General features: G+C 41.4%; 1 protein-coding gene across 1 annotated transcript in view; it reads right to left on the reverse strand.

Moving 5' to 3' along the window:
- APC (APC regulator of Wnt signaling pathway) overlaps nucleotides 1-17,004 on the reverse strand; it is a 153,912-nt gene that overhangs the window by 79,817 nt on the left and 57,091 nt on the right. Inside the window, exons 3-4 of the mRNA XM_089684736.1 lie at nucleotides 12,607-12,691; nucleotides 9,703-9,904 (exon numbers count right to left, since the gene is read on the reverse strand). Coding sequence (XP_089540862.1) covers nucleotides 9,703-9,904; nucleotides 12,607-12,691 — 287 coding nt within the window. The remainder of the gene's footprint in view (nucleotides 1-9,702; nucleotides 9,905-12,606; nucleotides 12,692-17,004) is intronic.

The following is a 17,004-nucleotide window of genomic DNA, read 5'->3' on the forward strand; positions in this document are numbered from 1 at the left end:
CTTCTGTCACATCATCAATAAACACCAATGACCCAGTGCCACTGGAAGCCGTGCATGCCCATGCCATCACACTGCCTCCACCATGTTTTATAGATGACGTTGTGTGCTTTGGATCATGAGCTGTTCCAAGCCTTCTCCACACTTTTTTCTTCCCGTCATTCTGGTACAGATTAATCTTCGTTTCATCTGTCCAAAGAATGCTTTTCCAGAACTGGTCTGGCTTTTTTTCATGTTTTTTGGCAAAGTCTAATCTGGCTTTTCTATTCTTCAGGCTTATGAATGGTTTGCACCTTGTGGTGAACCCTCTGTATTTGCTCTCGTGAAGTCTTCTCGATTGTAGACTTTGACAATGATACGCCCACCTTCTGGAGAGTGTCATTCACTTGTCTGGATGTTGTGAATGGGTTTTTCTTTACCATAGAGAGGATCCTGCGATCATCCACCACTGTTGTCTTCCGTAGATGTCCATGCCTTTTTATGTTGGTGAGCCAGTGTGTCGTTCTTTCCTTAGAATGTACCAAACTGTTCATTTGGCCACTCCTAATGTTGCTGCTATCTCTCTGATGGATTTGTTTCATTTTTGAAGCCTTACAATGGCCTGTTTCACTTGCATGGACAGCTTCTTTGAACGCATGATGTAGGTTCACAGCAATAGATTCCAAATGCCAATACCATACTTAAAATCAACTCCAGACCTTTTATCTGCTTAATTGATACAGAAATAACGAAGGAGTAGCTCACACCTGGCAATGAAACAGCTTTTGATTCAATTGGCCAATTACTTTTGGTCCCTCGTAAAAGGGGGGGTGGCTACTCTTAAGAGCTGTAATTCCTAAACCCTTCCTCCAATTTGGATGCACATATCTTCAAATTTAACCTGAGAGTGTGCACTTGCAGCCCATATCATAACATTACATAACTATAGCTTCAAATGTGTCCAAATACATATGGACCTAACTGTAACTACATACAATCACCTTTTCACATACACTATACAGTGCCTTGGAAAAGTATTCATACCCCTTGAAATTTTCCATATTTTGTCATGTTACAACCAAAACTTACATGTATTTTATTGGGATGTTTTTTATGTGATAGACAAACACAATGTGGCACTTAATTGTGAAGTGGAAAGAAATGATAAATGGTTTTCAAACTTTTTCCAAATAAATATCTGAAAAGTGTGGCTTGCATTTGTATTTAGCCCCTTTTACTCTGATACCCCTAACTAAAATCTAGTGGAACCAATTGCCTTCAGAAGTGACCAAATTAGTAAATAGAGACCCACCTGTGTGTAATTTAATCTCAGTATAAATACAGCTGTTTTGTGAAGCCCTCAGAGGTTTAATAGAGAACATTAGTGAACAGCATTATAAAGGCCAAGGAACACACCAGGCAGATCAGGGATAAAGTTTTGAAGAAGTTTAAAGCAGGTTCAGGTTATAAAAAAATATTGCAAGCTTTGAACATCTCACGGAGCACTGTTCAACCCATCATCTGAAAATGGAAAGAGTATGGCACAACTGCAAACCTACTAAGACATGGCCATCCACCTAAACTGACAGATCGGGCAAAGAGAGCATTCATCAGAGAAGCAGCCAAGAGGTCTATGGGAACTCTGGAGGAGCTGCAGAGATCCACAACTTAGGTGGGAGAATCTGTCCACAGGACAACTATTAGTCGTGCACTCCACAAATTTGGCCTTTATGGAAGAGTAGCAAGAAGAAAGCCATTGTTGAAAGAAAGCCATAAGAAGTCCCGTTTGCAGTTTGCGAGATGCCATGTGGTGGACACAGCAAGCATCTGGAAGAAGGTGCTTTGGTCAGATGAGACCAAAATTAAAATTTTTGGCCTAAAAGCAAAATGCTATGTGTGGCGGAAAACTAACATTGCACATCACCCTGACCACACCATCTCCACCGTGAAACATGATGGTGGTGGAATCATGTTGTGGGGATGTGTTTCTTCAGCAGGGACAGGGAAGCTGGTCAGACTTGATGAATGGAACAAAATACAGGGTAATCTTAGAAGAAAACCTGTTAGAGTCTGCAAAAGACTTGAGACTGGGGCAGAGGTTCACCTTCCAACTAGACGATGACCCTAAACATACAGCCAGAGCTACAATGTATTGGTTTAGACCAAAGCATATTCATGTGTAAGAATGGCCCAGTCAAAGTCCAGACCAAAATCCATTTGAGAATCTGTGGCAAGACTTGATAATTGCTGTTCACAGATGCTCTCCATCTAATCTGACAGAGCTTGAGCTATTTTGCAAAGAAGAATGGGCAAAGCTGGTAGAGACATACCCAGCTGTAATTGCTGAGAAAGGTGGTTCTACAAAGTATTGACTCAGGGGGGCTAAATAAAAATGCACGCCACACTTTTCAGATATTTGTAAAAAAATTCTGAAAACCATTTATCAATTTCCTTCCACTTCACAATTACGTGCCACTTGGTGTTGGTCTATCACATAAAATCCCAATAAAATACATTTACATTTTTGGTTGTAACATGGTAAAATGGGGAAAATTTCAAGGCGTATAAATACTTTTTCAAGGCATTATATTGTCACAAGTATTGGGACACCTGTTTTTACAAGCACATGGTATCCCAGTCTTAGTCCGTAGGGTTCAATATTGAGTTGGCCCACCTTTGCAGCTAGAACAGCTTCAACTGTTCTGGGAAGGCTGTCCACAAGGTTTAGGAGTGTGTCTATGGGGATGTTTGACCATTCTTCCAGAAGTGCATTTGTGAGGTCAGGCACTAATGTCGGACAAGAAGGCCTGGCACCGCAGTCTCCGCCATAATTCATCCCAAAGGTGTTTATATTGGGTTGAGGTCAGGACTCTGTTCAGACCAGTCAAGTTTCTCCACCCCAAACTCGCTCATCCATGTCTTTATGGATCTTCCTTTGTGCACTGGTGTGCAGTCATGTTGGACAGGAAGGGGCCATCCCCAAATAACTAATTATCCCTGAATATATAAATGCAGTGGTAAACAAATAACCAGCCGTATGGGAAAAAATATCTAATCTACTCTCAGAATAACAGATGGGATATATAAACGTATAGAATTTAAATTTGGTGCATTTCATCAGACCCTGAAAAAAATATTTACTTAACCACTTCCTGTCCGCCCTATAGCAGACATACTGCTACAGGGTGGCAGGGGTGCGCAAAATCAAAAAATATAGTCCAAAAAATAAAACAGCACAAGTGATCAAATACCACCGAAAGAAAGCTCAATTCATGAGGAAAAAAAGGACGTAAATTTCATTTGGGTGCAGTGTTGCATGACCGTGCAATTGTCAGTTAAAATAACGCAGCGCCATAACGCAAAAAATGGCCTGGTCAAGGGGGAGGGTAAATCCTCAGGAGGGCAAGTAATTACAGCAAAAAAGGCCTAATACACCATTTTGCAGATTTTCAGACACGGCTACAATATATTATGCATGACAGACTCTCTTGTTATAGACAGGTAGCTTCATACTAATTACCTGCTCTTGCTGTCACTAAAGCTTGCCATACATGGCTCAAATTCTTTCTTTTGAAAAGAACTCTTTTGAAAATCTTCTCTAAGAATTTTCTTTCGAATTTCAGACCATTAGTGGTCCAAAGCAACAACTGATTTTTGAGCAACCATCGAATTTGAGTGATCGGGCATGTTGGAAATTTTTTGAAAAATTTCCAATCAATGATGGGAGAATCGTGCGAAAAATGTAACCGACACAGAAATAAGCTTGACCTGTGACCTGAAAGAAAAGAAAATTCTTGGCCACGAAAATCCTTTTCTGTAGCAACACGAGTTGAAAATAAGGGCTTGGTTAATCAAATTTCGAAATCAATGGTGGCACCATCAGATTACAAAATGTAAATAATTTCAGATTTTCTAAAGAAAATTCATTCATGCGACCAATGTATGGCCTGCATAAGGCAATTAGTAGCAGCAGCGTGCTTTTTTATCACGTCATGATGGGGTTAAAAAACAAAAAAAACTTAGCCCTTTATAGAACAAAAAAAAAAAATATCTGCAGCTCATCTACAGATAATCATTACTATAAGGGGTTAATTTATACTGTAAGACTAGAAAAGTAATAATATATATAAAACTTAATTCATGCACGTTATAATAAATATACCGAGAAGTAGGATATACAGAGTATTTTTACTTGGAGTCAGACATGAAGCTACAGGAAGGGTGAGAGTGGGATATAAATCTTTTCATATTAAAGTACTGTATTTTTCGCCGTATAAGACGCACTTTTTCTTCCCCAAAACTGGGGGGGAAATGTCAGTGCGTCTTATGGGGCGAATATGGAGCGGCCGGTCCGGTATTTCCACCGCGGCCGTGTCAGAATACCGGGCCGGCCGCTCAGCTCTGCAGCGGGACCTTACCTGTTCCTCTATCCAGCGGCGTGCTGTCTTCCCGGCTTCTGTAGTGTGGGCACTGGGCATGACAGCCGGGTGCCAAGTGCGCATGCGCAAGAAGCGGTGCTTTTTGTGAATGGTAAGGCGGTACCTGGGACACATGACAGATCCCAGAAGCCGCCGGACCAATCACAAAGCGCAAGTGCTTCTCGCTCATGCGCACTGGGCACCCGGCTGTCATGCCGAGCGCCATTACAGAAGCCGGGAAGACAGCGCGCGGCTGGATCGAGGAACAGGTAAGATCAAACAAAAACTCTGCGGAAGTAAGAGCGGGTACCTGTCAAATTCAGGTACCCGCTCCCCACCTCCCCAAAGGTCAGCAGTCATCTGTGCTGTCCGCAGTCTCTGGTCATCCCTGTGCTGTCCGCAGTCTCTGGTCATCCCTGTGCTGTCCGCAGTCTCTGGTCATCCCCTGTGCTGTCCACAGTCTCTGGTCATCCCCTGTGCTGTCCGCAGTCTCTGGTCATCCCCTGTGCTGTCCGCAGTCTCTGGTCATCCCCTGTGCTGTCCGCAGTCTCTGGTCATCCCCTGTGCTGTCCGCAGTCTCTGGTCATCCCCTGTGCTGTCCGCAGTCTCTGGTCATCCCCTGTGCTGTCCGCAGTCTCTGGTCATCCCCTGTGCTGTCCGCAGTCTCTGGTCATCCCCTGTGCTGTCCGCAGTCTCTGGTCATCCCCTGTGCTGTCCGCAGTCTCTGGTCATCCCCTGTGCTGTCCGCAGTCTCTGGTCATCCCCTGTGCTGTCCGCAGTCTCTGGTCATCCCCTGTGCTGTCCGCAGTCTCTGGTCATCCCTGTGCTGTCCGCAGTCTCTGGTCATCCCTGTGCTGTCCGCAGTCTCTGGTCATCCCTGTGCTGTCCGCAGTCTCTGGTCATCTCCTGTACTGTCCGCAGTCTCTGGTCATCCCTGTGCTGTCCGCAGTCTCTGGTCATCCCTGTGCTGTCCGCAGTCTCTGGTCATCCCTGTGCTGTCCGCAGTCTCTGGTCATCCCTGTGCTGTCCGCAGTCTCTGGTCATCCCTGTGCTGTCCGCAGTCTCTGGTCATCCCTGTGCTGTCCGCAGTCTCTGGTCATCTCCTGTACTGTCCGCAGTCTCTGGTCATCTCCTGTACTGTGTCTGCAGTCCATTAGTTCAGAATTTTTTTCCCCCCTGTTTTCTGCCTCTAAAACCTAGGTGCGTCTTATGGTCAGGTGCGTCTTATACGGCGAAAAATACGGTAGTACTAAAGCCTAAGACTTTTGTACATGGATATAATCATTTTAAGTGTAATTCACAATACTGGTAAACTTTTATAAATAACCAAATGGTGACTACGCTAAAAGACTCTGGAAAATTTATGGAATATGTTCTCAAGACTGCATACTCATAATCCCATTTAAAAAAAAAAGCATAAATATATTCAAAGTGCAATTTTTACATTACTATAAATTATATCAATCAATGGGAGAAAGCAATAGACCTCCAGTAAAATGAATCAAATAATTTAATAAAAGTCCATAAAAAATAACCAAAGTGTCCATAAAATTCAGATAAACTTTATAACTTTCCACTGCACCATGAAGTGCAAAGTGCACTGCAAAAGTCCTTAATTTGTGCAAAATTAGCACCTAGTGTCCTTCACCTTGAAGGGTTAAACTACTCACCCCCAGAAATGCGAATTCTGAGACAACAGAAGTTGAAAGGCGTAGGATGGAGCCACGCTTTGAGTGATGTCATCCCACTAGAGCCTGTCCACTCGCAGCCTTTGTGTAGCTTAGTGTCATGCTCAACACTAAGGAATCAGCGAATATAATAATGTAGCACCACTGGCTCCAGCCGCACACAAAGGCAGCGAGCGCATGGGTTCCAACAGGATGACATCACTCAAAGCGTGGCTCCGCCCTACAGGTTTCAACATCTGTCATCATCAAGAGCACTATAATGCATTATTATATATATATTTAAAAAAAAAAAATCAAGACTACACACTCTTGAGCACATTTTACACAAACTTTCCACAGAATCTTTTAGCACAGTCACCATATGGTTATTTATATTTCACACATCTGACAGGTTACAAGTGACTGCAGCTCTTATTAAATATAACTGTGGTGTGGATTGTCCTTTATTTATAATGGTAAATTATTACTTTAAATTCTAATATCTTAATTTACCTCCAATCTACCAGCCTCCAGCTTCTCAGATCAGATGCTTCCCTGCACAGAGCCCTTACATCCCTTCCTTCTCCTTTCCAGAACTACATGTCCCATGAGGCATTGCACCTCACACATTCAGATGTTCTGAGACACTGACATGTATGAATGGTGTACGGAGCTGTATGTCTGCTGCACTGTGCATACTGACATGTAAACATGTAAACAAATAATGCATTCTGAATGCAGGGCAACTAATCGGTTGACCAACTAACAAATTATGAAAGTAGTTGACAACAATTTTCAAAATCAATTATGTCAATTGCTTGTTTCAGTTCTAATTATGTAATTTTTTTGTCTTTAAATACAATACATATTTTTCTAGTTTCATTTTTTTTTAATTCACCATACTAAAAATTTCATTAAAAAGCCAGTTATAAAAAGCTGGCAGTGGCAGGCACACACTGTTGGCCTGGGGCATCTTGCATTTGGCAGATTAAATATTTAACCGCTCCACGCAATATCTTGTAGACAATCCAAAATGACATCAACACAAACCTTTAAATTAGGTTTACTAAATTAATTCATGCGCTGCTTGGATACAATCCCGGCTTATAACATGACACTTCCTTCTGTGATGGTCACAAAGAACAGGCTGTTCACAACTGTTCTATGTCTGACCAACTGGCCAACAATTACTGAGGCAAGCTGGCAAAAACTGATCTTTCGTTAGTGAACAAAACCTCCTGCAATGATGCTCTGTGAGTGGTATTTAAGAAGCAGCCTCAATGCTATTTTTCATTTAGTTGTCATTGTTTCTAAACAGCCCTCAGTCCTTGATATCCATCCATGCCAGTGGTAGGGCTGCACTGGCAGCTATTTCTAACACAGCCCCAATGCACAGACAAGGCAAAATTCCTTTCTGTCCGTTCACGCCATAGTGTTGCGGTGGTGTGCGGTTAAAAAAAAAAAAGTAGCACATGCAGCAGGTTGAGATGCAAGCCACTGCAGTGCATACACCTGTATTGAATTGTCACTTAATTCAATAATGTTTTCTGGAGAAAAAGAACAAGTAAACTGTGTGATGCACCAGGATTGGCACAAAGACACAGCGCAGACCAGCAGCCCTGCATTCAGTGTTACTCCCTGGTGTGATGGGGCCATCAATCAAAGGGGATCAAATTCACTGACCTCATCCTTTGTGTTACATCTCCCTACATTCTCTGCTTGTACTCCAGTATGTGAAAATCATTGATAGGCAGAGATCAAAATTAGCTAGGGGTGCCTGTCCTATTTACAAAGCATTTAGCAAAAAATAAGACTCACAGAAAAGCATTAGTTACTATCCGCAGAAACCTGCTGCACATAACTAGAAGGCACCCACTATCACAGGTTGATAGAACCTCAGTGCTATGCTCGATCTTGTCAGACACTGAACTTGCTTTTGATGTACAATGGGCATTACTGAGTGATCCAAGACTATGCACACTGTGTAACACCCACTCAGTAAATGTGCTGATGCTGGTTTATAGTTCCATAGATGAGCTGGTGACAGCCCTGTTATCACTACAATGGAATCTAGCACTGAACAGCCACAGACATTCCTTGCAAGGGCTGAGAACTGGCCAAAGTGCACAGATGAAAAAATGAGCAAAATGGAAAAGTATGTCCAGCCTTTCTGCATATATCTAGGAAACAAAAATGCAGTTTTTAGGCATGCAGAGTCGCTACAGAAAAGCTAAAGGTCCCCAGTGAAAATGAGTCTATATTTTCTTGAAGTAAATTAGTACTGGGGTGTCCCAATACTTTTGGCAATATAGTGTATATGGTTACTTATATCTGCCATCCCCAGTCTTCTGAGCCAGCTCCTCTGTGTCAGTCAGCGGTGGCTGCAGGGGAGAAGAATGACCACAGACAACGGATAGGCCATGGGAGTTTATGGATGACATCAGGGCTCCCAAGCATTGCCAGCTGATGTTGAGTGCCGTCTCCTTTCCCCTGCAGCTGCCGGTTGTTGATGCAGGGGATCCTCTGATTGGACCAGAGCAGCCTGAAAACAGGTAAGTATACTTCTTTCTTACACTGGTTAGTCAGCATAGGTGTAAAAAAGGGGAGGGAACATTTTTAAGAGTATTTAGGTTTAGCCTGGAATTTTACTTTATAAATGAAGAAATTTTTTTTATGTTGGGTGAAGAAATGTTAAAGTATATGTAAACTAACAAATCCATACCGTTTGCTTCCTTTTGGGCTTTTAAAAAGGCCATTAAATGCATTTAATATCTGTTTTAAAAAAATAAAATAGATAAAAGCTGTTCATGTAGCTAAACATCTTGTGAGTTGATGCTTCCCGTACACGCTACTTAACTGCTATCCGTTAGCACTGTTCTCTGCTACTTCTGCAGACTACAATTACCCCTCCCCATGTTTTGGATAAGAGGGAAAGGTGTTATGTTTGTTCTAACATACTCCCTTGTCTTAGGGTGACAACGTTGCTCAGTGCAGTTGTCACCATCGGACAGGAAGTGCATTAAGGGCAGGATTAGCAGAGTTAAAATAAAAAAGTAAAAAGTGTAAAAAAGAAAAATGAATGCACACACAACCAATCTTGCTGCTGAAAACAAAGAACTGCCCTTGTATTTTTGCCAAGGACTTTAAAATCTGCATCCAGAAACCGCTGGCTATCTGATTATTTCATATACCTGACATTTCTTCTCTACTGTACATACATCTAGAACAAACAGCTTTCCTGCCTAAAGCCAAATACACATGGACCAAATATCAGCCACAATCAGCCGGTTCAGCAGAAACCAGCTGCATTTTGGGGTGTGTATACAGCTGTCTGTCCAAAAGAAGCCAGTTACGAGATGTTAAACAAGTATCCACCCGGCATGTGATCAGTGCTAACAGCCAATGGCAATCGCCCTGTCAAAATATAATAGCTTAGTGGGGAAGATCACTGCACTAACATTTCTTGTGTTAGTACAGCGATCTCTCAGTTTTTTCATTCAGTCCACTTGGTTGAACGAAAAAAAAAAAAAAACGTCTCGTGTGTACCAGGCTTAATAATGAAAGCTGCCTACTGGAATAAAAGTGAAAGATAAGATAAAAACTAAGGGAACTAAAAAAAATATGTTATTGCCAGTGCTTACCGTTCCTTCTCCAGTTCTTCCATATACCCAGCACTGTCTCTGCTGCCGTTGACAAATCCCCTGCGAGGAAAGGAGCCCATTGGAACTGGGCTGCACTCCCCTGAGTGACCAGAAAGAGAGCCTTCTCTGCTTCCATAAGACCGGTGAGGCATCTTAGACTTCATTTTCACCCCTGGGAAGTTTGTGCCATCTAAATTTAATTCTGAAAAGTTCAAAGCATTTTCTTTAAAAGTCAGTCAGCAAATCTTTCTTTAAATGACAATTGAATAAGATATTAAAAACTCAGATAACAAGGAATGAATTAAAATCAGTGAAATTAAAAGAGGAAACAAAAATGAGGACTATAAAAGGTCTGAACTTTCATTATGGGAACAAAGAGCAGCACAGAGATTGTCTTTGCAAAACATGAACAAAATAGAGAGCGCAGAAGAGTGCGAACAGATACCATTTATTCATACTTGAGCAAGCCAATGATTCAAGCTGCAATGGTGACGTTAACCTGCAACCTTACTGTTGCACAACCTTTTCTTAAACATACAAAGCAAGCATTACTCAGGAGTGTATCCAAACCTATGTACACAGCAGAGAGGTCACATTCTGCTCTTATCCAATGATAAAGGTCTATTAAAGAAAAAAAAAAAAAAAAAATCACACTCTGGTGGTAGGTGGTAGGTTGAGGAAATCAGCACAGTCAACAGGTAATCATATATATATATATATGTATTATATGACATCATTACATGGTAATTGGCTGTCTTTTTTTGAACTCAGATTGCACTGTCCAGGTTTCCTCTACAACCCACTATTTATTACTGTAATGCAGTAGTAAATATAGGGCTCTTTCAAATTTTTTTACTGTTAAGTGCTGCGGTAAGGTGCTGACTAGCACATTGGAGAGTTGACCCACGGCTCTCTCATATAACACAGTGGTCCATCTCTATAGTCCAACATACTGCTTGTTTCAGGTCAGTGCCAGATTATGCTTAAACCACTGGATCACTATAATGGCCAGGCAAGTAGCAGTTTCAGGAAAAACTCTGAAAGAGGTCATCTGGCAGTATAAGTTTCTTTTAATAGGAATGTAAAGTTTGGACCGTTAAAGTTAGGCTCTAGACAAGGCAAATATCACCAGTAAGTTGATAAATTATTAGGTTAGCTATACTTATAGGTTTTTTATGGACATCATCTGTGTGTACCAAGGTTAAAAAAAAAAAATCAGGTATTGGTAGCAATATAAGGCCAGTGGCACAGTGGTGATCCTATTGCTAACAACTTGCCAACAGCAGGATCGTTAATAGAGCAGTGAGAATATTCATCTGCTCTTAGAACATCACTCCCTTACTGGTGGACAAAATTCTGTGACAATATGTCACACTGATTTGTTTCTGTGATATCGCCCAAAATCTGAATGGAACCCCAAGTTGGAAGAGGAAGACGTATATAAGGTTCTCGGTAAGAACCATGCCTCATGTGCCTGTCAAAACCTGCCAATGGCCGTGGGCGGTCCCATTGACAATGTTGTGGGCAAGAAGCAGCAAAAAAACAAAAACAAAACAAAAAACAGTGTATGATGCATTCTGCAGGCGATCCTGCCTATCAACCCACCCCATAAAAGTAAATTAGTGTGAAATGCCTCTTTAAATAGGCAGAGGCCAGCAGCTCCACTGTGGACAGCGAGTCAGAAGATATGTCCATGTAAAAGGGGCCTAAGGCAAAACCTGTTGCAGGCTAGAACAGCTTAAGGCTTTTTTCCACCCCATTATATGGATTATGGATCAGTACATGGTTAAACAGCATTTATTCTGTAAACTCTAGAATATTTTGTTGGGGTTAACATATTACAGCAAGAAAAGCACCCCTTAAAAAAAAAAACAATCTGACCATCTTCTAATGGTCACCAAGGGGACAGGACATACATACATAAATCGCAACATCAAAACAAGGTTAAATATCCTTTAAAGTTGGAAGAATATATTCTAAACTTGATCAGCTGTCCAGAAATATTATTCCAAAAGAATGAACACTGAAAAAAGATAAAAGATGTTTGCTCTCAAAAATTATTTTCACACACAACTTATGTAGTAACTTACTGAAAATACTAAACATGGCAAGAAACAGGCAGTTGTGTGTGCAGACAGGAAGCATCAGCCCCATCCCAATAAAAAGAAGAGTTAAGAAACACACGAGGCAAACAGCATCAGTCTCATCCAAAAAGAAAGAAGAGTTCAGAAACACACGAGGCAAACAGCTTCGCCCTCATCCCAATAGAAAGAAGAGTTAAGAAACACACGAGGCAAACAGCATCGGCCTCATCCCAATAGAAAGAAGAGTTCAGAAACACACGAGGCAAACAGCATCGGCCTCATCCCAATAGAAAGAAGAGTTCAGAAACACACGAGGCAAACAGCATCGGCCTCATCCCAATAGAAAGAAGAGTTCAGAAACACACGAGGCAAACAGCATCGGCCCCATCCCAATAGAAAGAAGGTTTCAGAAACACACGACGCAAACAGCATCAGTCTCATCCAAAAAGAAAGAAGAGTTCAGAAACACACGAGGCAAACAGCTTCGCCCTCATCCCAATAGAAAGAAGAGTTAAGAAACACACGAGGCAAACAGCATCGGCCTCATCCCAATAGAAAGAAGAGTTCAGAAACACACGAGGCAAACAGCATCGGCCTCATCCCAATAGAAAGAAGAGTTCAGAAACACACGAGGCAAACAGCATCGGCCCCATCCCAATAGAAAGAAGAGTTCAGAAACACACGAGGCAAACAGCATCAGCCTCATCCCAATAGAAAGAAGAGTTCAGAAACACACATGAGGCAAGCATCCTGCTCTTGGGATCTCATCACCTTTTGTCACATACATCAGATAACCAAAATTGAAAAAAAAAGGTCTTACCTTTCAGCCGCTCTAACAGATCAATCTGGCCTGAAGAAGCCATGGCTTCATCCTCGATGCTTCCTTGGAGCTGTTTGAGAACCTCCTGTAACAAAGAATGAAGTACAATCAGAACCCCAATTACCAACATAGTGTTAACATGGCATAGTATAAAACCAAGCTGCAAACAGTTCTGCAGTCTTTGCTATCTGTGGAGATGCAATGGCTCTGAAATGGGATATTGCTCAGTCTGCTTCTGCGGGATTCTAAATTACACACTAATATAAGAAATTGAAGCATTGGCACCAAGCCACAAAAGTCATTTTACTTCAATACTGATCAGCAAAGCATATTTATCAGTGTTCTGAATGGTATGGTCAATGTAACCTTGACTGACTCAGATTATTATACAGATATTATTCGGCAGTATGTTACAGTGGGTCTAAATGCAGAACATTTTTTTTTTTACCTTAGTGCATTTTCTGCAATGTTCTGTGTTCAGCTTCCTCCCACCAGCCTTCCCTTATACTTACCTGAGCCCGATCTCAATCCAGTGCTGAAAGCAGCGTCTCTCTCACTCTCTCCTCACTGGCCAGGCAGCAGCAGCACCCACTGGCTCCTGCTGCAATCAATCACAGTCTGTGAGGATAGAGCAGCGGAAGGGGCCAAGCCACACTGTGTGCGTTATGGGACACATACAGCACTGCTCAAGATCGAGTCTGCACGAATGCCCCCATAGCAATTGGCTTGCTATGGGGGCATTGACATTTAACCTTAACCTGACCATTAACCAATAACCTACTATGACCTTTTTCCCAACTTGTTTTTTTCTGCATGTGAAATGAAAGGATTACATTTTTTATGTGGAAAGGTCAACATCCCTAAAGATCCAGTTACATATTTGTGTAGCAACAACACATTTTCTGAGGACCTCTGTAAAACAGCTTTGAATACTTGCAAGGCTGGAGAAGTTTAGAAAACCATTTACAAGGAGTTTGGACTCCACCAGTCTACTGTCGGGAAGACTGTGTACAAATGCAGACAATTCAACACCACCGTTAAAAAGTGGCTGACCAACCAAGATAACACCAAGAGCAAGGTGTGTATGGGAGATCTCAAAAGGACCCCAGGAGAAAAAGTAGCCCCATATACAGTTTCTTAATACTCAATTGCTTTATAAGCCAATCAAAAGTAGAATTTTGTTGCATTGGTAAAGTAATCAATACACAGCAAAGTACGCTTAAAACTGCATCTACACCCACACATGTTGTATGATGATATAGCTTACAGAGTGTAAAATGTGTCCAGTTCATACCCTCAACACCCAAACACTGGAACATAAAAAGGTTTACTTTATTTTGTAGATGCAAAAATTACAAAGTGCAGTAACAAGATATTTTTCTGTTATGGAAACAGTAAGCCAAAACTGGAGCTTCACTCTCTCAGTCAACATCATCTATTTTTATGCTGCAAGCATTAGTAAATAGAAAGGAAAGTATAATCTATCAACTTGGTTTAAATTTTTTTTTTTAATGTCTTCAGTTACTGGGGTTAGACAAAAAAAATGGAAACACTACATGATTTTCAGGAGTGAAAGTGATGATGTTTTGCATTGAAAGCAGAAGTGATGTAATATTAGTTTGCTTCCACTGTGTGATGAGACACCTAACAGGTGGGAAGCATCACTTTCATCATTTACTGCACGTACTGCTAATAATATGGAGACATGTCAGAGCTATCTGAGCTTCAAAGAGGGCAAAATGTTGGTGCCTGCTTAGCTGGTGCCTCTGTGACTGAAGTTGCCAATACATTTGTCATGTCACGAGGTACAGTATCAAAGGTTATGTCACACAGACATCTCAGGATTCAATTGCTGGCTGCATGGAGCCAGGCAGTGGATTGCCTCTAACCGCAATGCTCTGATAAAAAGCAGAACGTTTTCTCAGTGCACCGTGTCCGCACACCACCAGTGCGCAGTGGTGTGAATTGGGCACATAGGAGACCAGGCATTTTGCTTTGTCCATGCGGAGAGACTGCTCTGGAATATCTGCCCAAAGCAATCCCACTGCATCTGGTATGATTATACCCTTACTCAAGATGGCCATGGCTAGAAATCAAAAAGGTGTTTTTCAAAGTGATTAATCAGAAAATAAAGCATGAAGACATGGACAGATGGATGAGTTTGCTTTGAATATTAAAAATTGAACAGCGTTTTTGGTTTGTGGTGCTTGTATTAAAGTGTTGCTAAACTCACAACAGTAAAATCAGTCTGCACATGCAGTAAAGCAAGCTTGTTATACTCACTGTGGAGCCTAAGGTGTTAACCTTCCACACTGTGTAAAAAGGCTGTTTGATCCTGTTTTCTCTGATCCTCCCCTTCTTCTACTCTTCCCAATCCATCTGCTGATAGTACAGAGCTCTAGGAGTCACTCTGCACATGCTCAGTTTACTGTGTATGCTTAGTTTGTTTTTTGTTTTTTTTGTGAGGGTGCATGTGATCAGCACAGGGCCAATCAGCACTGTCCAGACTGAGGGTCAGAGGTTATGCAGCCTCATAGGACAGTCAGAGCAAAATGAAAACTCCTCCTACAAGCTTTAAGCAGTGCTCAGCTGGACACTGGACACTGATAAAAGTGCTATAGACTGCTCATGAGAAACGGTATTTAGCAGTTTATATTTACTAAAATAATTGCATTTCCATATTCTTTGCACTGTGGGAGACCAGATATAGTGAATGTCATGGGTTTAGTAACACTTTAAAGATGGCAAATGATTAAAATCTGAAAAATATATTATTTTATACATATTATTTTCTAAATTTGCATTAGGTGAAAAAAAACTTTGTTATGTGCCAAATACGTGTTTCTGTATAACAAAACAGTTGTCAATAGTGGTTATGTTACTGATATCTAACCATTCAAATAGCAACTTAGTTCCACTTCTGCAGTAGATATGGTTTTAGCATTAGTCTGTTTAGGGTAAAAGCTTTCAAAGTGTTTGCAGTGTCTCACAGAAAAACGGTAAGACACAGCTGCAAACTGACACGCTGAGAAATGTGTACTGTCATTATTCTGCTAGATATTTGATGCCTGCAGTTGTCATAATGATTTTTTTTTATTGCTAAGAATCGTGGACGCAATGCAGTGCAGACAATCCTGTTCTGTTCAATCAACATCAGTACAAGCATGGAAAAAATGTTCTGCTACATTTTTTAGGACTTGAATAATGTCAATGAGCATCTTGGCAATAGTGGCAAAAATATCTCAAGTGATGTCACCTGGTAAAATCTACATTCCCACACATTGCCAAGGCTAAAATCCTAAACCAGAAAGACATGTTTAAAAAAAGTGCTGATACCCTCTTTTTCCTTCCTTATTCATCAATTCAGTGTAGTCAAGGAAATCTACATCCAGGGAGCTGTACGAGAGCTAGCAGTTGGGGATTAGAAAAAAACAGCAGCCAAATGCTAGAAAAAAAAACAGCCAAATGCTAGAAAAAAAAAGCAGCCAAAGTTCTGCAAAGACTGGAGAAGAGTTGGAATCCCTGTCATGTTTTTAATACTGTAAGGCCAGCCATGCGTGTATTGAAATTTGGCCAGTTCAACAGGGACTGGGCAGAATTTCGATCCATGAATGGGCAGGCTAGATGTACAAAAGTCGACCTAAGAATCGACTTCTGTTCAACCAGCTGGTCAGATTTTCCTGCTAGAGCCAGCAGCACTAAACAGTGTATTCTGACGCCAGGGAAGTCAGCCCGCCATCAGGATACAATAGCTCAGTGGAGAGGATTCCCCCATCCACACATTGTTTTCCACTGGTTAGGGAAAAAGGCTCACTTATGGGCTGCTTTAACGTTCCAGCTGGGGAGATTCACCCTCTTGATTTGTCCTGGTGACAGCTGATACAGGGACAAAAAAAAGGAAGAAGAAAAGAAATAACACCTTTTCCAGCGAGATCTTTCAAAGATAAGATTTCCCTTCACTTTGGAGAGATTGTCATTAACTTCCTGTTATGTCTGAGACAGGAAGCAAAGGGAAAGGCCATAATGAAAACATATCACAGAACTTCTTGCCAATTATCTGCAAAACCTTTGACTGGAGCTCCATTTTAAAACCCATCAAAAGCCCCCACCTTAAAACCTGCCCCAAACTGCAGAGTAACTGCTCGTTTAGTCTCAGGCCAGTTTATTTTTTTTCTTTTAATGAAAAAAGATACAAATTACAGAAATAAAAATACAAATATAACACAAAAATCCACAAACAAACCCTTTCCCAAGTTGTGGTCACAGAAATTTGGTGTCCTCCTTAGTCTATTGGCCGTTACCTGTAAGTGCGGTCCTCAGCCCAAAGGGACATGACATCAAACAAAAGGGAACATCTAAACATTAGACGCTTCAAGTCCAATGAACACATGATAAATA

Source organism: Staurois parvus, unplaced genomic scaffold (genome assembly GCF_062004578.1).
Source record: "Staurois parvus isolate SC_StPar_1 unplaced genomic scaffold, SC_StPar_1.0 ptg000354l, whole genome shotgun sequence".
Lineage (NCBI taxonomy): Eukaryota > Metazoa > Chordata > Amphibia > Anura > Ranidae > Staurois > Staurois parvus.